Source organism: Lynx rufus, unplaced genomic scaffold (genome assembly GCF_022079265.1).
Source record: "Lynx rufus isolate CCGP_SWC_20201006 ecotype Redwood Valley unplaced genomic scaffold, mLynRuf1.p SCAF_20, whole genome shotgun sequence".
In the NCBI taxonomy this organism is placed as follows: domain Eukaryota; kingdom Metazoa; phylum Chordata; class Mammalia; order Carnivora; family Felidae; genus Lynx; species Lynx rufus.
The window spans coordinates 3046537-3069175 of NW_025814835.1; the positions used below are offsets into that span (position 1 = coordinate 3046537).

At 51.1% G+C, this 22639-nt stretch overlaps 1 protein-coding gene across 5 annotated transcripts in view; it reads left to right on the top strand.

Annotated features, from left to right (window-relative positions):
* ZNF516 (zinc finger protein 516) overlaps positions 1 to 4406 on the top strand; it is a 124999-nt gene extending 120593 nt beyond the window's left edge. For all 5 annotated transcript variants that reach the window (XM_047086228.1, XM_047086223.1, XM_047086227.1 and 2 more), the window contains one exon: positions 103 to 4406. In XM_047086228.1, coding sequence (XP_046942184.1) covers positions 103 to 162 — 60 coding nt within the window. In that variant the 3' untranslated portion in view covers positions 163 to 4406. The remainder of the gene's footprint in view (positions 1 to 102) is intronic.
* Positions 4407 to 22639: the final 18233 nt, after the last annotated feature.

Consider the following 22639-nt stretch of genomic DNA (forward strand, 5'->3'; position numbering starts at 1 on the left):
GTTTGCGTTCTTGGGTGTTGGTGAGAAAATTAACAGGAAGAGTGCACTTGGACCCCAAGAGGCAGAAATGAGCTTTTCTGTTGTCTGCTTTTTCTCCTCCAGGGGAGAGACCGTTCTAACCCAGATACCGTCCAGACAGTGCCTCTCGGAAAGGGAACCTAAGGACGCGTTTCCAGTGGACCCCGGTGCCCCGTGACCGCCGTGAGCAGTCCCCTGGTGGATGACCGACAGTGACCCCGACCGCCCCGCCGGAGGACAGCCACCGGACTCCCGACCGGACGCCGCACAGCCCGCAGCGGCCCGCGCGGCCCTGGAGGCCGACGGGAGGCGCCTGTCCCTTGAGCGACCTTGAAGGATAACCGAGGACGGGCCTCCCTGCAGTGACGCGTGCCTGCTCTCCCGCGCACACGTGTGCTGTCCGCCCCAGGCCCGTATTTTCCTAGACCAGACGGTGGTGGCGGCGGGCACGCTGGGGCACGGGCGTCCGCCGTCGGAGACACTGGAGGGGGACTCGTGTGCGCGTGGCAGAGACCGAAGAGGCCGAGCGCCGCGTCGAGGCGGCCTGTGCTCGCGGGGGGGGGGGGGGGGGGGGGGGGGGGGGACTGGGCGGGTGACGCGCGGTGGCCGAGCGGAGGCCGGCGGAGCGGTGGCGCCGCAGCCCGGCCTTGTCGCGGCGGGTGTTTAAAGTAGTCCGCGGAGGACAGGAAGGAGGTGGCGCCGGGGACGGCGGGGCCCGTGACGAGGGCCTGACTGTCCGGTGGCCTTGGGGGGCCCGTGCGCGTTACCCCGTTGGCTCTTTCCGTCCCTCCCATCCCTTGTGCTCGGCCAGCCCGCGGAGGAAACACATCTGTGGGGAGGACGTACGTTCTGCTTCGGCAAAGAGCTAGTTAAACACTAAGAAAAGCAGGCTTCTTTGTTTATTCTCAGGACCTTTTTGTAACAGGGCTACACTCTGTAAACTGCTCACGAAGGAACTGCCTGTCTTCACGAATTCTCCAGCCACTGAACCCCCCCCCCTCCCCCCGGTCCACACCCGTTTTAGTGATGGCAGGAGAATCCCTGAGCAGCTTTGGGGGCCCTGGTGCTCTGGAACCTTCTTTTCCCCCTCCCTCCCCTTCCCGTCTGTCCCTACACCAGCCCAGCAAGTCGGTGTCTTTTCTTCTTGGGCCCGGGGCCCTCCTCAGGATGAGTTCCTTCATTCCCAGAACGTGGAGGTCCCCAGGCCCGTGGGTGGGGGCGGCTTTATATACCTCTTCCTCAGTCCCGCAAATGCAAGTTTTTGTGGTGGGGGTTAAGGCCCGTAACAAAGGATCTTAAACCGTGCAGTGTATGCAGTTAAAATTGTATTCCACAGATATAAATATTTTCTTTTCCTGTTACCGTGACACTGTGTGTGATGGTAATATTTCTGAGAGTTTCAGATTTTTGCACATATGATTTTATGCATTATCAAAAGTTACTGCTGCCTTGAATGAAAATGTTCTGTGAAATTTTTTGCAAAAGCTTTACTAGGTTTTTTTTAATTGTGAAATTTTGTAAAGGCAGGAAATGGATTAAAAACAAGCATGCTAAATATATTTTTCAAAAAAGCAATAATTTTACATGTACAGAAATTATCCTAACCTTTAATACTGGTGAGAGCGACAGTTTACTTAATACAGTAATGGATTCGTGCAGTTTTTTGTAGGAAACGGGCTTCTGATACAAAGATTTGTTGAAACGCGTGCGCGCGCACATACACAAACCCTGACGTGTGGTTTTCCTGTTCTGATGATTTGTTGAATTATTATTATATTATTATTATTGTTGATGTTGTTATTAGTTAATGTTTGGTTCTGGATTCTACTTGTTACTGAGTTTAAATTACTTGACGGTTCAGGTTACCTTGTGACACTTGCAGATCATGGAACGTAACTGGCTAGCTCACATACACACGTGTGTGCACACACACGCGTGTATACACGTGTATGTGTATACAGGTGCACGTGTGTGTGTGTGTGTGTGTATGTAACTTTCTTACTTTTTTCCCGATGATTCTTGCACCAGAATGATCTGTTGTGTTGGTGTAATTGGGATGTCCATGCAGATACCGTTACGCAGCTGGAATAGACCGTTCTGTAAAGTCGTTTTGAGCAAAGTTGCAGCGACACATTCCTCTGTTCACCTTGGAAGGCAAAACGCCTTTTTGTTGACTTATGTTTGATCACTTTGATAGCCTGGGTCCCCAAAGCGATCAATTCTGCATTTCGTTTTCTTGGCTGAACGTGAGCAGTGACGGTTCAGGAATGCACAGGGGCTAGTGACTCAGTCCTGTCTGTCTCTCTGTGTCCTGGTTATTAAAAGCAACTCTCTTCCCAAAGTGACACGGGAGGAAGTGTCGTGTCCGTTCTTACTGTCCCAGAAGCGGCACGCCGGGGCCCAGCTGGCATTCAGAGCTGGAGGGACCCTCCCGGGAGCCGGCTTCCCGGGGGCGCCCGGTGGAGAGAGGGGCGCGTGCCTGGGGCCCCGTTGAAGAGCGCGCAGCCAAGTCAGCTGACGGAACTGTGCGCTGCGCAGAGTGCAGACGTAGGTTTCACGTGACTACACAGACGTCTAGGACCCTCCGAGGAAGCCGCCCTCCAAGGCAGGCGCAGCGTTCTCGGGCCTGACTGTGGTTTCTTTCTTCCACTGGTCATCAGTATCGTGTTGGTTTGTTAATGCGTTTATGTCAGTTTGGCCATAGTATTTAATATGATTTGTGTTTTCTTATTTATTTAGCCAATATGTTTTGATTCGCTGTTTTTCGAATGATAATTTCCGCATGATCTCTCCTGTAGGTCACCTTCTGACTGTTACAGACTTCTACTACCTCTACCGATCTGCTGTTTCCTTGTTTCTCAACAGGATTTTTACAGTGTTGGCGTCTAATGTAACTTAGACAATAAAGGGTTTGGTTGTCTACACTGCAGCTTCTCGGTGTATCTCCCCGCCCCCGCCTGCGCTCTCGCTGCTCACGGCGCGGCTCTGTCCGTCTGGCTCTCCTCCTCGCCCTCTCCTGCTCCCCGCTCACGTCTCTTACCCGTTGTTGAACTCAAATAACACATAAATAATAATGAGCTTGTAGGAATCTTTCAGGTCATTCACTCATATTCCTTAATTTGAAGAATGAACATGTAAATTCGCTGAAAAGTCGGCGGGCAAGCCTCTTCTCTGGAAGACGGTCCCCTCTTGTGCCATTTCCCTGCCCGGTTTCCGAAGGTCTCTTGGCATCTCAGACGGATACGTTGCACCTTGGTCTAAACACAGTACAAATGTTCAAGGCAAGTGGATTTTGCCTTTTCAGTTTTGCAAAGTATTAAGTGCTTTGAGAGGTCCCTCCGATATTGACTCATTTAGTTTTTAAACCAAGAAAGACACTGGTTTCCTGCAAAGAAGGTACTCTAGGAAGTCACTCTGGCTGATAATTAAACGTGGCCGCTGGGTCAGGTGAAGCGATGTCAATTTTGACCAGTGTGTCAAGAGCCATCTTCAGACTTGGCCACTCTGTCACGGGTTATGTAACGTTCTAGAAACATCTGTGTAAGGGGGCACACACACACACACACACAGATATAGTGACTTAGCACTCGGTTAGGATGGCTGTAGTGTGGAATGTGGAAGTAACAGGTGTCTCTCTGGTGTTTCCCAGGGAGCTGGCTCAGGGAACTGTTTGTTCTTCCCACTGAGAGAGAGAGAGAGAGAGAGAGAGAGAGAGAGAGAGAGAGAAAGCGGGAGCAGCTCACAGGGTAAATATTGCACTTTCTGTGGAAAGTGACAGCGCTTGTCCATCTGTGCCCGAGGATACTACACCCCCTGGATTCTCATGGCCACGTTCTCCTCACCAGTAATCCTGCTTCAACGCAAAACAAGCCATCGCCCGCCAAGCCCTGAGAGGCTTCCGTAATGTACAGAAAGGAGGGACTGTATTTGCCTAACTTTTCCTTCCCACTTTGCAGACGAAGGAGCGTATGCTGTTTTACTGCTTTTAACTTTGGTGAGTTCTAATTGCAGAACGTTTTGTTCACTGAGAAAAAAAAAAAAAAATCACAGGCCAGGACGTGGAGAGGTGGTTTAAGTGCCCTCCAGAGCCCCCCGTGGGCCTGCGTGACGGGACTGAGGGAGGCTGTTCATTCTTCATCAACTTTGCTAATTATGCTTTGAGGCAGTAAAATGCAAAAGACCATAGAATTTGTATTTCTTTTTTTAAATACAATTTATAACATTATATTTTGTACTCTTTATATTAGAATTTGTAACTAGATTGATGTATTTAACTCTATTTCTGAAAAAAATAATTCAATGTTTCAGTTATGTGATAAAAATATTTAGATAAAACATATTCATTCTATTGGAATTTGAAATCAATAAAAAGATCTTGGAGTTCTTGAGAGATTTGTAAGACCTTTTTCCCATATTTCAGGAGGTGGCTTAAATCCTTTGACTGTCTTGATCTGTGGTTTTCTATTTTTTTGGAAGAACACACACCAAAGCGTTAGTGCTCTTTATTTCTATAAGCAGGGGAGTTTTAGCACGATTCACAAGATAATTCATCTAAAAATGTGTCAAGACGGCCAGAGTATTTTTTTTTTAATCTTTTGTAGGCTGTAGGACATACACACTGCTTGCTTGTTTTTGAAGGAGACGATGCATTTCTCCTTTCTCCCCTGGCTCACCTCTTCTTTCCCGCACCAAATACACTCACCACGCCTACTCTTAGAGCCGCGCAGGGCAGGACGTCCAGGATGGACACATAAGGAACCCCTGAGTCTGATGAGATCGTTGTATCCAGAACTTGGGGCTTCAGAGGCACTAACAACTTTAAAAAGATAAAATGTTTGCTTTAAAGGTAGAAGGTATAGCTGTGTGTCAACTCGCCGAAAAGGGAAGGGACGTGGTGGGAAGACGGAGAGCCGGACGGTGCGCGAGCCCCAGGCCTGCATCTGCGTCTGTCGGGTGGGGTGGCTGATGGCACGCTCCGTGCCTGGCCCTCCGTGCCCTGGGGTGGGAGCACCCGGTTGAGGGGTTCCCCGAAAGGCCTTTATATTCTGTAGACCGCACAGCCAGCCCTCGTCGTCGGGGCGTTGCAGCTCAAGCTCCCGAGAACCGCTGTCCTCCTGGGGGGCTGCTTTTATGAGAAGGGTCTTTAGAAGGCAGCTGACAACCAAAAACTGATAGCACTGCGCTGTGGCAAAGCAGATACCCCCCGCCCTGGGCTCTATCACCCCCCGTGGGGGATTCCTTCCAGAAGACACGGCCACGTGAGTTCACGGGTTCAAATCCCAGGCCTGGGGTTTCTGCAGGGAGCCACGCCCCTCCCTCGGGCTCCCGCTGTCTGCCTCCTGGTCACCAAGTAGCAAGGGCGTCCTGCCACGTGCCGGGGGGGCTCCTTGGCCAGTGGGAGGTGGGCGGAGGATGGCCACCGAGTACTTGCTGTGCTGCAGTTTGCCACGTACTGTGCTGGACGCGGGGACTGGACTTGGCCATCACACACACACACACACACACACACACACACACACACACACGCCCTGCCATTTACGGCAGCACCTCCCTAACCCCTGCCATCTTGCATTTCTAATCTGTGCTGTTCATGTTCTCGATCTTCCCTTTCTAAAAGGTGAGTTAATTCAAGAGATTAGCGACATTATTGACAGAAAACATGAAATGCCCTGGTCTTGGCCTGTGTGACAGGTTCTTGTAGTCTCATTTCCCCTGTGCTTGGGGGGGGGTGGGCACAGGGCCGTAGCAGGGCTGCGAGGCTGGGGCAGGGCTGCAGGAGCCCGGCCGCCTATGACAGTGGTGCCACACGCCCCTCCGGGTGCCTTGATGGCAAGAGGAAGGAGCCAACGAAGATCGTAATGAGAATGCTTTTTTCCCTTTTTCCAACTAAAGAAGATCCCATGGAGAGGCTCCCATTCCCAGCCCCCTCCTAACGGGATATTGGGTCTCTAGGGCATCAGCCCCAAACGTGGTGGCCAACAGTTCCAGCTTGCAAAGGGCAAGAGGCATCTCGCCTTTTTCTGATCCCAGATTTGTCGGGGGAGGAGCAGTGTTCAGGGCGCAGGAAACCTCATCCCCACCCGACCCGGCACTTCCCCAGGTCTCCTCCGTCCTCTTCCGGTTCTGGGAATTCCTACAGGGAGCCACACCCCTCCCTCCAGCAAGGGGGCTCCCGCTGTCTGCCTCCTGGTCACCAAGTAGCACGTGGCATCCTGCCAGGGGGCTCCTTGGCCATTGGGAGGTAGGCGGAAGATGGCCATTGAATATTTGCTGTGCTGCGTGGTGGCAGAGACAAACCAGAAAGCGTCCAGGACGGGGTAACAGGCATTGAAAGGGGAGGTGTCTTTTAAAGAAGAAAAACTTCATACAGCACAGGTGAGTGGTTCGAGATACTGGAGGCCTACCAGGAGAAATAGCCAGTCGAGACTTGGGCATATTTTGCATTGCAGAGCGATGCCGAGGCAGTGGGAGGGACAGAATCACCTGAGGGTCAGGCCGTTCAACAGTAAGGCCGGCTGCCCTTGAAACTGACAAGCTTCCTGACCCGGGAGAGGTCAAACAGAAGCTTGATGTTCATTTCCGAGGAAATCAATATCAGGGTTCTTGCACGGAGATGTAAATTGCAACCACATGAACATGCAAGTCTCCTCAAAAGATTCGGCTTCTTTAAAATTGTGGAACTCGCACCGGAAGTTTTGGACGTGATGAATTCGTCCAACAAATTCTGGGCGTCTGCCATGGCCCCCTAGGTGTTGGGAGAGGAAGATGGGCAGGATGGACCCCGCCGTGGGGGGAAGGCAGAGACCCGCGGAGGCCACGTCACAGGGGTACAGGCTCTAGGGATCAGGTGGGGGAGGCATGAGCCCACGCGGAGAGAGAGGACGACGATGTAGCCGCATGCTTCCGTGTCGCCAGGACCCAGTGGCACCAGCCTGAAACTTTGGACACGGTTTTAAAAAATGAGGGAGGTGGTTAGCATGGAAATTTGCATCTGATCTCAAACCTTAGTGGACTTGGGTAATCTACAAGATTTCCATGGGGGAGAGGAAAGTGATCCGTGAATTTCAGTGAAGAGAGGAAGTGCATCCTGGGTAATACCCATAGTACACTTAGAGCATTTGAACGGTCGGATTTGAAAGAGGAAAGGGATCGAGGTCATCGTCGAGGATCCCTTGAGGACGTTACCTCAAAAGCGGGGCGTCAGGCAAAGAGGTCAGCAGTGTGTTTCCACGGGCAAGATACCGGGACAAAACCCAGCACCCGCCAAGCCGACGCGCTTCAGAGGCTGTGTACGTCTGCTCCCGAGTCCCTGCGTGTATCTGTGCCTTCTTTCGAGTTCAGAGACCCAGAGAAGCTGGAAGTGGGCAAGGCAGCGGTTGACTGAGGGGAAGCTTCGGCACGAGACAGAGCAGGGTCGAGAAGGACGGGGTCAGTTTTGTGCAGTGAATCCTGTCCGTCTAGATCTGGGTGAGGCACTGTTCAGTCCCAACAGGGAAATTCAGAGCCGAATCCAAAGAGCTGACGTCTACAAGGACGGCCGCTGTGCTGGGAGCCGTCGTGCCTCACGTCAAGCCTCGCGTCAAGCCTCACAGCACGCCTCAAAGCCGGCAGTATTAACTCCAGTTTGCAGGTGAGGACGTAGAAATTCCGAGAAAGGCACCTTACTCAAGGTGGCACAGCCGGTGACTTGAGGACACACCACTGGGGACCAGGACTACTGGGCGTGCACACTCTCTACTGTGTTCTTCTGCCTCGATGTAATGCGTGCAGGTGAGTAACCACGATAGTCTCTATGTGACGTGTTACCACTTCCCGAAGCACCGAGACCTCCGTTACCCCGCGGACCATGGCAGGCGTCCCGCAAGGTAAGGGGTCAACGTTGACAATATCCCCGTGTTGCAAGAGCTGGGCCCACGACCATCCCTGGTTCAGAGCCAGACGTTTTGGATTTCCGAGCCCTTGTTTCAGAAGGACCCAAGTATCCCCTGGTTGACCTCAGGTAAGTTAGGACCCGACACAGGGGTGTGAACACAGATTGGGATTTCTGGGAACCTGGCTGGGAGTTCCAGGTGTGTCCTAACTGAACACGGACGTCCATTAGCCAATTTCTCCCAGATTCGGCCTTTCCTTCATGCTCGACACATCCTGTCCCCAAAAAACACCACCTGTGATCCTCTGTCCCCTCTCCATCCAGTGTGTGCTGTCCTGTCTTGGAAGGTCAGTCTTCCAAAAACAGTGGTTCACGGTCACTTCACTCCCAAATCTAGCTTTGAAGCCCGTCCCCTACATACTGCATTAAATTGTCTCACGTTACGGTTACGAAGGACCTTTTAGTTGAATATCCTGGTTTCTTTCCCTTTTGCTCTACGTGTTATTCAAACTGTCCTTTGGAAAATCCACGCACCCCCATTCATTCTTCGTACAACATTTACAACTTTCTACCTTTCACTTCGTTGTTACAGTTGGATTTTTGTTTTTGTTTTTGTTTGGAATATTTGAAGTAATTCCCGGAAGTCGTGACACTGCAACTGTAAATACTTCATCTCTGAGTGATAACAGTTCTTAAAAACCCAGTAATGGGAATGTTGCGTTCTTCACACTCCAGGATGCTTTCCATGCATTTCTTCTCCAGCCTCCCTCCCCGCTTGGTTTCCCGCATCCGCTCCCTTGGTCTCCCCGTCCAGTTTCATGTTTCCCTGCGTGTCTCTTAGCCTGGACCCACCGAGCGTCCCCCCGCGGTGACTGTGGGCGCCACGCCCCGAGGAGCCTCAACCACACTGGGTCCAGCCCTGAGCTCTCGACGGGACTGTCGGGATTGTGTGCTGGCTCTCGGGTGCTGCCTGTCTCTTCGGCTTTTCCTCCCGCAAAGCCGATTCCATGAGTGGCGTGGCCAACGGCTCGCGGGTCCCCTGTGCTAAAAAGAAGTGGGTTGTCCTGATTTCTGTTTCTGTCACACAGCTGTCCATTCTGCAGACCGGAATCTAGCCTCTCCCCTGCACTCACTGCTCCAGCCCTGGTCTCTCTCTTCTCTGAGCCCCGGGAACAACCACCTCGGTCTTTCTGCCAATTCACTCTCCCTCTGTGGCCATACGGGAATGTTCTGGAATGCGTGTTAAATCTTTCTATTCTCCTGAGTGAATTCATCAGTCATTTTCTGTTACTGCTAGAAAAATGCTGATTTCCTTCCTGTGCCTTGCAAATCATCACCCAACAACCAACAGTTTGCATTTCTTTCCTTTTTTTTTTTTAAGATTATTTGTTCGGGTAGGGGACGGGGCAGAGAGAGAGAGAGAGAGAGAGAGGGAGAATCCCAAGCAGACTCTACACTGTCAGCGTAGAGCCTGATGCGGAGCCAGAACTCACAAACTGTGAGATCACCACCGGAGCTGAAATCAAGAGTTGGAGGCTTAACCCACTGAGCCACGCAGGCGCCCCCTGGCTTGTGTTTCTCGAAGGTGCCTTGCTCTGCTTACGCCCTTTGCCTTCTTTCCTCCAAGACTCAGGTCGATGAGACCCCCGCCCCCCAAGGAAGCCTCTGCTGGGCCCACCCTCTTTTCCCGTACCTCCTGTCCCACCCCGGGGTGGGTACATGCCTCTCCTCTGGGCTCTCGCCGCACATTGGGGTCCCCTCGCTACATTTATCACAATGTCTGAAAACAAGTAGACCATCTGCCTCTCCCACTGAGCCCTGAGTTGTTCGAAGGCAGAGAGGTTGGGCTGCTTTAAACCGCGTGCCTCAGTTTCCACAGCCATACAAGGATGGCCCCCTGAATCCTATCTCCCTCCCCGTGTTATTGTGGCAGATGTCTTTATGGGCTGTATTCTGTAACTTCTAACATGATACATAAATATGAGTTAGAATTACTTTCAAGAAATTTACTTGGGTTAACAATTTTTTTTTTCCCAGTTCCATAAAATCGACCTCAAGTAACACGGTCTCTGTGTGCCCACTTTCCAAAACCCTGGCATCGCATTTATGAATCAGGAAATTTCTGTTCCTTCTTTGACACACTAAAAGTGTGTCATTCCCCTTTTCCAAGAAGTTTTTTGACCAGCCCAAGACAGTTGGATTCCTTACGTCCACAAACGTGCCGACTTCGGGTGGATTGACAAAAACAGGCCGATCACACACGCTTAACGAAATGTAATGTGTTTTCTTAGGAGTGCTGTTTAACAACAATTAAAGAAGAACGGACTGGGGCGCCTGGGTGGCACAGTCGGCTAAGCGTCCGACTTCAGCCAGGTCACGATCTCGCGGTTCGTGAGTTCGAGCCCCGCGTCGGGCTCTGGGCTGATGGCTCAGAGCCTGGAGCCTGTTTCCGATTCTGTGTCTCCCTCTCTCTCTGCCCCTCCCCCGTTCATGCTCTGTCTCTCTCTGTCCCAAAAATAAATAAAAGTTGAAAAAAAATTAAAAAAAAAAAGAAGAAGAAGAACGGATTGTGCGGTCTGCAGACAGGAATCACTTAACGGAAACCCAATGAGGCTCAGACGCTTAGGTCTGCATTTTAGGGCCACCAGCCCGCCTTTAGATTTCCCTGCTGGGATGCCTTCCGTCAGCAGCTCTCAACCGGGCTGTTCCAGGGGGCTCTCTGCTCAGCGCTGTGGAGCGTCAGGGCGGGTGTTCTCTGGATTCGCTTCTGTTGGGCGGCGGGCAGTGGCGAGAGCAGCGGATGCGGGGCAAGGCGGGCGGTGAGAGCGGCGCAGGCTGCCTGGGGGTGTGAGGGCGCCCAGGCGACCTTCGGGGGCTCCGTTCGTGGCCTCTGGTGTTTCGGTGCCGGCCTGGAACTGGGATCCTGCTGGAGATGGCCCCGCTCTGTGGTTCCTCACACCAAGACATATGTGAGCAATTACCCAGCTCTGAGAGTGTGGGCGTGGGAGTGTGGGAGGGAAGGGCGGGCGGCTTCAGAAACCCCACCGCTTCCTGCTAATTTCCCAAAGAATAAAACTGGCTCCTGTCCCACGGTTGTCTCTGTAGCCTGAAGTCAAGGAGATGCCTGGGATTCATTAAAACACAGGCTGGTAGATCATCGCGCAGAGCGTTTCTCGGTGCCTGTTCGTGATAGGGCGTTGGCCTTGCGGTGTGGCGGCCACCGACGTGGCCTGATCCGCCTTGTCCCCGGAGGCTCGCCGCCCACCACGTGCCACGTCTGTTCCTGAACACCCAGGCCCCCAGATCCCCATGGCTTTCCAGCTTTGCTGAAGCCTCTGTTAGGTTTCCACCTAAGCACGGTGCAGGCGAACGTGTTAATGCATCGTGTAAAATTGGATCCCCGTCACCACCCTTCGGTTCGCGATGAGCCCCCATAGAAAGAAGGCAAGTAGTTCTTCAAGGAAGCGTTTGAAGGCCGCGTTCCTGTCACGAAGATGCATTAAGGTTTGGGCTAGGGATTTGCCCTAAGTTAACTTAAAATCAGACAGAGAACGTGAAGGTTGGAAAACCTCTTAGAGACCACGTTGTCCAAAATTCTTGTCTATACGGATGGAAACGGGTCTGGGGGTGGGTTCCGAACCGCCGCTCGGCACGGGCTCGTAGTGATGGTCTGCGGTTTCATCGTATTTTGTAATCTTAGGTACTAAGTGTTGTTTTGGTCTCTCTGGCTCCCGTCGAGGGTCTTTGTCGTTTCTACCGCGTTTTACCCCCTCCTTCCCCCGCAGGCTTACATTCTTCTGGGTCTGTTTTGTCTTCCTTCCCCCCCGAATCATCTCAAGGTCTGCCCAGGAGACTGGACGCCCAGCCCAATGTTCCCGTGTGCTCCAGGTAAGCTCCTGTGTGGATCCGATCTCTGACAACGTCAGGAACAGAGCGCAAGTCCCAGGAAGGTAACTCTGGGGCGTCAACCGTAACCTCCAACGCACAGCATCCCCCGGAGACTCGCGCCCGCATGTCACGCAGGGGCTTCTTTCCCTTCGTATCCATCCTTTTCCCTCCCCCAGTAACGGGCAGGATTTGGCTACGTGGCAGGTGTCGCAAACACTTGCACTAATGCAGGGATGGTGGTCGTGCGGAGGGAGGGCCAGCCGTCCCTGCCTCTGTCCTCCTCCGGAAGAAGTCACCCTGAAGTTGCCCTCTCCCACCACTAGATGGTAGATGGTGGTCACACATGAATGGAAAGCAACCCCGATTTCAAATTCGTCACTTCTTCATTATTGTTTATAGCAAGGGTGTCCTGTGCCTACCGCGTCCCGGGGAGCGGGCTTGCTGACGTTAATGGGTCAGATGTAGGTGATTAAACTTATAAGGTCTTCCTAGATTTTCAAACTTAAGTATTTTTCTACATAAAAGCTAGACAGCGAGTCCAGCCATAAACATAATTAATTCCACTAATGCTAGAAATATTTCCGGTTTGGGGAAGGACGCATATCTGATGTTTGTGGTCGTCATTTCACAATATTGCTGAAACCCCACACGAGCCCTATATTTTGCCATATTCTAGTCAACAAACTCAAGCAGCATCATCTCTGACGTCCTGGGAGGTATGCTGTTGGTGGTGGATGAAACATTTTCCTCGACAAAACGTTTGTGCTTCTAGAAACTTCTTTCCTTAGATCTTTCTCAGCCTGTGTCCTCGCGTCGGTCAGCTCCTGGCTCAATGCCCTTTTCAGAGGCGCCCCCACAGGGTGGGGTCCTGATGATATCACCCTCATCATCACTGTCCCCATCACGAAGCACACCATCACCACTCTCACCATCACCATGATCACTGCTATCACCATCATCCTCATCATTAACATCGTCCTCCTACGCAAACGAGCGTCTTAAAAGAAAATAAAGTAGCTGGTAAGTTAGAACTCCGATTTAGGGAGGAGGTAAAACTGAAGATGAAGATTTGTGTGTGACTAACCATTCCTGGCTAAACCCAGGAAAACGGGTGAGCTCGCTAAGAAAAAAAACCAAGAACAACAAAGAGGTCAAAGTATCAGTAGGTGATCAGGCTTCTGCAGGAACGAAGGAGTGTAGCCAGTTACAAGTTCAGACAGAGCTGGCAGGGAGGGGGCATTAAATGCTGAAGTGAGATCAAGGCAAACATTAACCCCGAAAAGGCCCTTACTGCTTTTAGGGAGCCCCGTCCTTATTGATGTGGGGGTGGGGTTTGTGTGGAGCGGTGGGGATGGGAGTTCATTAGGCACGGTGCGCCTGCTACGGCGCCTGATGTGATCGGAGGTCCGTCGCCCAACTGCCCTCACACCCCCGTGCAGCCCGTGGAGGTCAGGGCCTTGGCTGGACGTGTGCGGGTTTGAAATCAACCCAAGGAAGGAGCCCCTTCTGAAACGTTTGCTGGGAGAAGTGGAATTTAAACCTGCACCGTTAATACACAGCGTTTACAAGCCACTTAAATCAGTTACATCATTTCTAAATGGTCTCTTGGCAGAGGGTGGTCATCGGGGACTTCCAGACTATTTCTTTTCTGGTGGCACTACTTTAGGAAGCGGCAAAGGAGCGTCTGCTACAGTGTAAGGTTGCAGAGAGAAGATCGAGAACTCACCGCAGGACCGATAGGCAGACCTTGGAGATACCGCGGGTTCGGTTGCAGACTGCTGCAATAAAGTGAATATCGCAATAAACGTGTCAAACCAACTTTTTGGTTTCCCAGCGCATATGAAAGACTACTAGTGTAGTCTAATAAGTGTGCAACAGCATTATGTCAAGAAAATCATGTGTATGCCTTAATTAAAAATGCCCTCACTGCTAAAAAATGCTAACCGTCATCGTCACGTTCAGGGTATCATCATCATTGATCACGGATCACCGTAACAAATATAATAGTAACGCCAAGTTTGAAATCCGGCAAGAATTAGCAAAATGTGACTCAGAGACACGAAGTGAGCAAGGAAGAAAGCAGCACCGAGAGACGTGCTCCGTGCAGGGTCGCCGCAAACCTTCAATTTGTGGAAAATGCACTATCTGCCGAGCTCAGTGAAGCAAAGTACAATGTATTGTGATGTATTGCAATGAGCTTATGTTGTCACGGAAATATTTTATTAAAATAATTACAAGGCAAATAGATAAGTGACTGTAATATAACATGTCTGGCTTTGATAAGCTTCTTTATTATTTTCTGGTAAGTTCTAGCTCATATAACCTTGAGCCGGTATGTTGGGGACAGCTTCTAAGGGCAGGGCCATGTGTATGTATCTGACACCTCTCAGCGGACAGGCCCTCGGGCGAAGGATGGGGGGACAGGGAGGGCGGGAGGGAAGGAGAGGAAGGAGGAAGAAGGAAATCGTGCAGTGTCCCCAAGGTGTTTGAAATTTGCTTACGTGTCCTATACTGGATCAATTCCATCTAGAGACACGGGAACGAGTTGCAGACGAGAGGACTGTCGTGACCTTAGTAGGGTTGGGAAAACTGAGGAAGGTGCCAAGAAATAGACTACTGTCGCTCCAGTTTTCAAAAATAGTAAGGTAGCAGATTCTCCCAGTGCACACCTGTTTGCTTGAGTCGTCTTCTGGAAAACATAATTAAAGAGATGGTCTGAGAGCACCTGAAACAGAGAGCAGTTCACTAGGAACAACGTCATGGGCCCCTCGGTCCAGAGCTGAGGTATAATTGGCCTTCTGGAAAAATCGGTTAAATACATAAAAACCGTTGAAACAAGTGGTTGTGAGTCCAACTGGATTTCCCCCCTTTGAAAACTTAAAAATAATTATTCGGTGACAAAGTTGACAGGAATTACCTATCTGGGCTGCAGCAAGGTATTTGACGAGGTGTTGCTGGAGAAAAACGGAAACCGTGAGCTGGACATTAGTACAAATGAGACCGCTTCCCGAGTTACATATTTGTTCATTCAAAAGATATTTTGGTCTGTTTGTTTTCAAAGATTTTATTTTAATTTTTAAAGTAATCTCTACGCCCAGTGTGGGGCTTGAACCCACAACCCCAAGACCAAGAGTCTTATGTTCTACCAACTGAGCAGACATGCACCCCCAGAAGAGATAGATATAGATGTTTTTAAATTTATTTTTGAGAGAGAGAGAGAGGGAGACCCAGAATCGGAAGCAGGCTCCAGGCTCCGAGCTCTCAGCACAGAGCCCGACTTGGGGCTCGAACCCACGAACTGTGAGATCATGACCTGAGCTGAACTTAGATGCTTAACCGACTGAGCCACCCAGGCACACCCCCCCCTCAAGATATGTAATGAATACCCATGCAAATACATTTATAATAACAGAGTGACATTTTTAAAAAATGAGGGTCCCGATTTAGATTTGGAGGAACTCCTACCTGAAGTAATGTTGAAGCTGAGCCTAGAAGGATGGATAGGTATTTGCTGGGGGAGGGTCAGGGAAGAACATTCCAGAAGGAGGAGTCTGGCTCAGCAGGGGAATGAAAGGTGGTGCGCGCAGGCAGAGAACGGGGAGGTAGAGTCAGACGGGTAGCAGCCAGAAACGCAGGCCGTGTGGACGATGGGAGCGCCAGGACTTGGGGTCTCAGTGCTGAGGGAAAACGTGAGACGCTGATGTTTTCTAAAGCAGATTGTGTCGTGATCGGAATTCTGTTGTTTCAAAGCCCATCATGCTGCTGGCCGAAGAGTGGCTGGAGAGGGGCGGACCCCTAAAGTAGGGGGCCAGGGGGTGACAGCTTGTCTCAGGAGCGGTGGAGAAGCGACCAATACTGCCACGTATCTGGGAGGCAGATTTCCAACGGCTGGGACGGGATGGGGCCCTGCCGGTGGGAAGCGTGACGCTGGCCCCCAGAGGGCCGTTTCTGAGTAGGGGAGTCCCGGGAGAGGCGGCGGGTCCCCTCAGGAGGCTGATGGGCCGCTGTAGCTGACGTGGAGAGGCGGGCGGACGGAGACACTGTGGGTGCTCCTGCCACGGGCTCTGGGTGCTTCACACCCATCTGAACCGCACACGTTGCAGACACGGACGTCAGACTTTCAGCTGCGAGAGATGCAAAGGATCCCTGTTGGTCCTTGGGGACAAACACCTTGCTCCTGGCCCTTTGCTGGCTCACCCAACCGGAACCTTCCCTGACCACCATCTCCCCCGCCCCACGAACATCAGCGCAGGGCTCTAAGGTGCAGAATCCTCACTCCAAAGTCCCACTCGAGTAGGGAGGACCGACGGCATTGGCTCCACAACCCAGGTGTCTGTCAATGTCCCCTCCTCACGCGGGCTGGGGTGGGGGGGCGGCCTCCAGAGGATGCGGATTAACTGAGGCACGCTGTTTCCATGTTGCGGGTCCCTGGAGCTTCCCAGCCTCTGTCATGACACTTGTGTGCTAACAGGGACCCAGCGGAACGGCCAGTAACATCGGGCGCTGATGGCACTCGGCGCTCTTCATCGTGCTGTCGCCAGGGTCCCTGCAGGGCTCTGGGAGGCGCGGCAGGGGATACGTTAATCTCCGCTTCACAGTTTGGAAAACAGAGGCGCCGAGAGGGTGTGCTTGGCCGGCGGCCCCTTGTGATGAGCGGGCCCTGGGGCTGGCAGGTCCCCGGGTTCTGTCTCTAGGCTCCTGCTCTTTCTTCCTCCTTTACCACATGCACCTGCTTTAATTGTTTGCCAGGATGCCACTGTCCCTGGGCTTCCGGGCTGGGCTGGGTGCTCCGCCTGCGGCCGGGGGCTGCTGGGCCGGTGAGCCCCCCGGGAAACGGACGCGTGTGCACCTGCTGTTGAGCGTTCACGGCCACCGCTGCCCACAGAAGCGCTGTCCGCTGTGCCCCCGGAGAGAAGGAAACGGTACATACGCCGTGGAAAGCGATGTTGCCAAGAAGCCATCGGGGGACGTTTGTGGTTCCTCAGAGACAGCGTGTCCTTGTGAGGCATTCACCTAAACGCGATCTTGAAGATGAAGGCCACCGTTCTAGCCCTCCCGTTCTTTGTATGAAAACGTCATGCGCCCTTGACATATTGTCACAAGTCGCTCGGTTTGGGTTGTGCCATGTGGAGAGGGTGTAGGGCCACGTTCGTAGTAGGAAAGCCGTCTGGCATTGGGGTCAGGGCGGAGCCAGGCTCATTCTTCCAGGGATGTTGTGGGACACTCTCAGCTCGCACAGAGTGATACAGGGACGGGCGTCAACCCCATGCCCGGGGTGTGAGACAAGTTCCGACATCGGCCACGTGTGGTAAGGACTTTCCCCGGGAAGGAACCCGAGTCCCCGTTCTGCTCATTCGAATCTGTTCTCTTTTGAGAAATGATCCTTTTATAGTTCTGTCTTGGCAGCCATACCCAAACCATGCAAGTGATTTAAAAAAAAAAAAAACAAAAAGCGGACATTTCCAGTAAGCCGGGACCGAGAAGGCGGTATCACACCAGCCCGCTTTCAATTGACTTGACTTCACTGTAGAGATGAGGTCAGTGAAAGAAATCCTTTTCCCGCGGGGAAATGTCATGGAAATGGCCTCGATATTGATGAGCTGTAGCAGTGACGAGAGGAAGTTCGGCCGGCCGCCGCGTTGTCCCGAGCGGGGCCGCTGTCACCGGGCCAGCGGGGTCTCAGGCTCCGCCTGTCCCCTCGTCCCAGGAGGTGGGCGGCCTGTGTACTCAGAGAGGGCCACCGTCTCCAGGTGCCTCGCCGTCACGGCGTCCTGCCAGAGTCACCCGGTGTCCCCCAGGGCCTGAGATGTCTGCACCAGCTACCCGAACGTCCCCACGGGCCCGCCAGCCGCGGTCTGTTTATAGGGTGTGTGCGGCCCTCTTCGCGCTCACGCCGACGTTTATGTGGAGATGGGTCACCGGGGTGAGGGCCAGCCTGGCTAGTGAGAGACTCCTGTCCAGGCGGTGTTGCCTCCCATTTTAGATTGAGTAGCAGCATTGTCTTTTTAAAAAAATGTTTAAATGTATTTATTTACCTTTTTGTTTGTCTGTTTGTTTTTTGAGAGAGAGACAGAGAGACAGAGAGAGAGGGAGACACAGAATCCAAAGCGGTCTCCACACTCTGAGCTGTCAGCACAGAGCCCGACGCGGGGCTTGAACTCCCGAGCTATGGATCATGAGCTGAGCCGAAGTCGGACGCTTAGCTGAATGAGCCACCCAGACACCCCAAATAGCAGTATTATCTTAAGTGGATTCGTAGAAAATAAAATCGATGGGTGGAATATTATGTGTGCTCTCTCTCTAGCAAATGATGAACTCTTAAACCCTCGGAACATACCTTCCGAGGTCAAGCTAACTGCACCATCATGGCCGCTGACACACAGGGTCTTTTTTCTTTTCTTTCTTGTCTTTTCTTGTCTTGTCTTTTCTCTTTTCCTTTCCTTTCCTTCCCTTCCCTTCCCTTCCCTTCCCTTCCCTTCCCTTCCCTTCCCTTCCCTTCCCTTCTCCTCTCCTCTCCTCTCCTCTCCTCTCCTCTCCTCTCCTCTTCTTTCTTTCTTTATTTTCAGAGCGGGGGGGAGGGGTAGAGAGGAAGAGAGAGAACCCCAAGCAGGCCCCACACTGTCAGCCCAGAGCCCGATGTAGGGCTTGATCCCACGAACTGTGAGATCATGACTTGAGCCGAAACGAAGACTCGGACACTTACCTGACTGAGCCACCCGGGCGCCCGCAGTGGATTTTTTTTCTATTCCATTCAGAAATGGAGGGCGCTGTGACCAGTGCTCGGTGTCACGCTTTGGGAGGGAACGACTGGGCTGGTCACGGCTGACGGAAGAAAGCTGCACCTCTGCCTCTCGCTTCCTCTGCAGTTTCTTTGGTCTCTTCTTTTTTTCAGCGTTCCCTGGTATCCGCTATTTTTTCCTTTTCCGTTTGGGTTTGATTCCAGATGGCTTCCCTTTAATATTAGGCTAAACATGTTAATTTTTTTTAAAAAAAAATTACAAAAGACAGGTAAGCAAGAGAACAAGTAGCAATCTGACATCCCACACTGAAGAAGTAACTGCTGTTGGTGTTTCGGTGAATATGACTCCAAGTGGTTTTTACATATGATATGATGGCTAATGTAATAGCATGTGATGTACTATATTCTCCAAAATGAGATATTTTACATAGCGCTTTATAACCTGTGTATTTAATCCATTACGTGAACGTCTTCCATGCTTATAGATTTGTATCTACCGTATCATTTTTAGTGGTTGCAAAGCAATTAATTCTGTGGATACATGATTTACGTACCCGGTTCTGTTTGGATGGGCCCAGAGATTATTTTCCGTTTGACAAAATGAGTAGCAACAAAGCTCTGATAAGCGTCTACGCTCCCACATCTCTGCGCGCCACTCCTCTCTTCGACAGGTTCCCTGCAGACGAAACCGCTACCCTTTTGTCAAAGTGCCGCCGATGCGTCTTGTCAGGTGACCCTTCTTCAGAAAGCCTCTCCGCGCTCTCTCTGCTCTGGTCGGGTGTGCTGACCGTGTCCCCAGTTCAGTTCCCCGGAAAACCGTCCCTTCTTCCCCATTTGCTTGTTCCTGTGCCAGGGACCGGCTCACAGCCACCTTGGCCTTGGGCCAACTCTCTCACGTCGAGAAGGCACCACCCGGAATGCCACACCCACCTCTGAATCCTAGTGACCCCGTGTGGCCCCAGCCCAGTAGTCCCGGATCTCGCTCCTTCCCCTTCTCTTTGCCCCACCGTGGCCTTGACGTCTCCTCTGAGACTCTGCAGACAGACTCCTTTGCGATCTGTGTGGTAAACTGTGCGGAGATGGCCTGGGCCGCCCTGGGTGTCCCAGGTGGGGAAGAGCATGTGGTCCCCGCTGTGCACCTGAAAGACCTTACGTCCCTGATGGAGCCTTTCCTTTGTGTTCCATTAACTTAAAAAAAATTTTTTTTTAAATTTACATCCAAGTTAGTGAGCATATAGCGCAGCAGTGATTTCAGGAGTAGATTCCTTGAGGCCCCTCCCCCCTCCCACACCCCCTCCAGTAACCCTCTGTCTGTTCTCCGTATTTAAGAGTCTCTTCTCTTTTGTCCCCCTCCCTGTTTTTAGATTATTTTTGTTTCCCTTCCCTTATGTTCATCTGTTTTCTCTCTTAAAGTCCTCACATGAGTGAAGTCCTATGATTTTTGTCTTTCTCTGACTAATTTCACTTAGCATAGTGCCCTCTAGTTCCATCCGCGTAGTTGCAAGTGGCAAGATTTCATTCTTTTTGATTACTGAGTAATACTCCATTGTATATGGAGACCACAGCTTCTTTATCCATTCATCCATCGATGGGCATTTGGGCTCTTTCCATACTTTGGCTATTGTTGATAGTGCTGGCATAAACATTGAGGTGCATGTGCCCCTTCGAAACAGCACACCTGTATCCCTTGGGTAAATATCTAGTAGTGCAATTATTGGGTCGTAGGTAGTTCTGTTTTTCTATACTGTTTTCCAGAGTGGCTGCACCAGCTTGCGTTGCCACCAACAATGCAAAAGAGATCCTCTTTCTCCGCGTCCTCGCCAACATCTGTTGTTGCCTGAGTTGTTAAGTTAGCCACTCTGACAGGTGTGAGGTGGTATCTCCTTGTGGTTTTGATTTGTATTTCCCTGATGATGAATGATGTTGAGCATTTTTTCATGTGTCGGTTGGCCATCTGGATGTCTTCTTTGGAGAAGTGTCTATTCATGTCTTCTGCCCATTTCTTCACTGGATTATTTGTTTTTTGGGTGTTGAGTTTGAGTTTGAGACGTTCTTTATAGATATTGGATACTAAGCCTTTATCTGATATGTCATTTGCAAATATCTTCTCCATCGGTTGCCTTTTAGTTCTGCTGATTGTTTCCTTCGCTGTGCAGAAGCTTTTTATTTTGATGAATTCCCAATAGTTTGTTTTTGCTTTTGTTTCCCTTGCCTCTGGAGACGTGTTGAGTAAGAAATTGCTGCAGGCAAGATCAAAGAGGTTTTTGCCTGCTTCCTCCTTGAGTATTTTGATGGCTTCCTGTCTTACATTGAGGTCTTTCAACCATTTTGAGTTTATTTTTGTGGATGGTGTAAGAAAGTGGTCCAGGTTCATTCTTCTGCATGTCGCTGTCCAGTTTTCCCAGCACCACTTGCTGAAGAGACTGTCGTTATTGCATTGGATACTCTTTCCTGCTTTGTCAAAGATTAGTTGGCCATGCATTTATGGGTATGTTCAATTAATTTTTTAGTCAAATTCCTGAAATTTTCTCCTATTCTTCTCCAGGTATTAAATGCCAACGGTGTGGTGGACTTTTGCCTGTAGCCCATATTTTTTGTTCAGGTCTTTGTGCCGTAGGTTTCACTTAAAAAAGAAAAAAAAGTCTATTCGTTTTGACAGGTCTGTGTGCCACCATCGTGTTGTGCCGTGAACATGTCATAATATAAAATAGTCCCTGCAGTTTGCTCAGTGGTTCGATGACATAGAAAATGGCTGCCTTATAATTTTTGAGAATTCGAAACTCAACCTAAGGGCTCCCCATAAACACCCTCATTTATGAGAGGGGTTTTCTCTGGTTTCAGTAGGGACAGGAGCCAAGATAAACCACCGGCCTCTCTCTGTCACCCGCAGTGCTATAGGGATGGCCCCTTGGAGGAACAACAGCAGGTTCTACAGGGAAGTATCCCCCATCAGTGAGCATCTCCCATCAGTGAGCGTCCCCTGTCAGTGAGTGTCCCCTGTCAGTGAGCGTCCCCCATCAGTGAGTGTCCCATCAGTGAGTGTCCCCCGTCAGTGAGGACTCCCCTGTCAAGGAGCGCCCCCATCAATGAGCATCCCCCATCAGTGAGCATCCCCTGTCAATGAGTGTCCCCTTGTCAGTGAGCGTCCCCTCATCAGTGAGCGTCCCCCATCAGTGAGTGTCCCCGTCAGTGAGTGTCCCCCGTCAGTGAGCGTCCTCTCGTCAGTGAGTGTACACCATCAGTGAGGACCCCCCTGTCAAGGAGTGCCCCCCATCAATGAGCATCCCCCATCAGCGAGTGTCCCCTGTCAGTGAGCACCCACACTGTCACCTGCCTACAGTGACCGCGGGTGATGCTCTCTCCCTCCCACCACTGCATCAAGGGAACAAGGCTCTGGGGTTCCTCATCCTCCGTACCTTGGTGGAGACTTGGATTTATATCTATGGTATCCACTTACTAGTATTTCTAGTAATTTCTTCCAGAATACTAATACTTTTTCCTATTTCTTGACATGTCTGGTTCCATTCTAGCTTTGGGTGGGTTTATTTTTTTTAAGTTATGGGATAGAGATACAGGCAACCGTAAGCCTCCTTATCCTCTCCCCCCCACCCCAACATCTCTCTGGGTCCTACGGAGGGGTGTGTGGTGACCGACTGACTCTGCAGCCACAAATCATGTGTGACACTGACAGCAGTGAGAGGAAGCCTTCATTTGCTCTAAGCACCATCGAAACATCTGATGGTCTCAGACCATGAGGAGGCTTATCTTATGTCTTTGCGGTTGTTAAGTAAAAATAGAGACCGTATTATTGTCTGTGTTTGGCAAAATGCCTTACTTAACGTGCTTTATAAATAAAAACATTAATAATAGTGCAGAGGGATCACTAAATGTCTTCTGAATCCTTGTCTCTCCCCGAGTTGCAAGTTGGTTCTCGTTCTCTCCTCTTCCCGCCCACCTGTGATGTTAGTGGTGTTAAAATGAGTTATTTTAGTCTTGCACACGCAACGTGTATTACGTACTCCTCATATACCCACCGTATTTCTATCTACCTCTTAAGGATGATTTTTTATTTGCACTTTAGAGAGTCGGAGATACTATAATCACCCCTCCATGAGTTCCCGAGA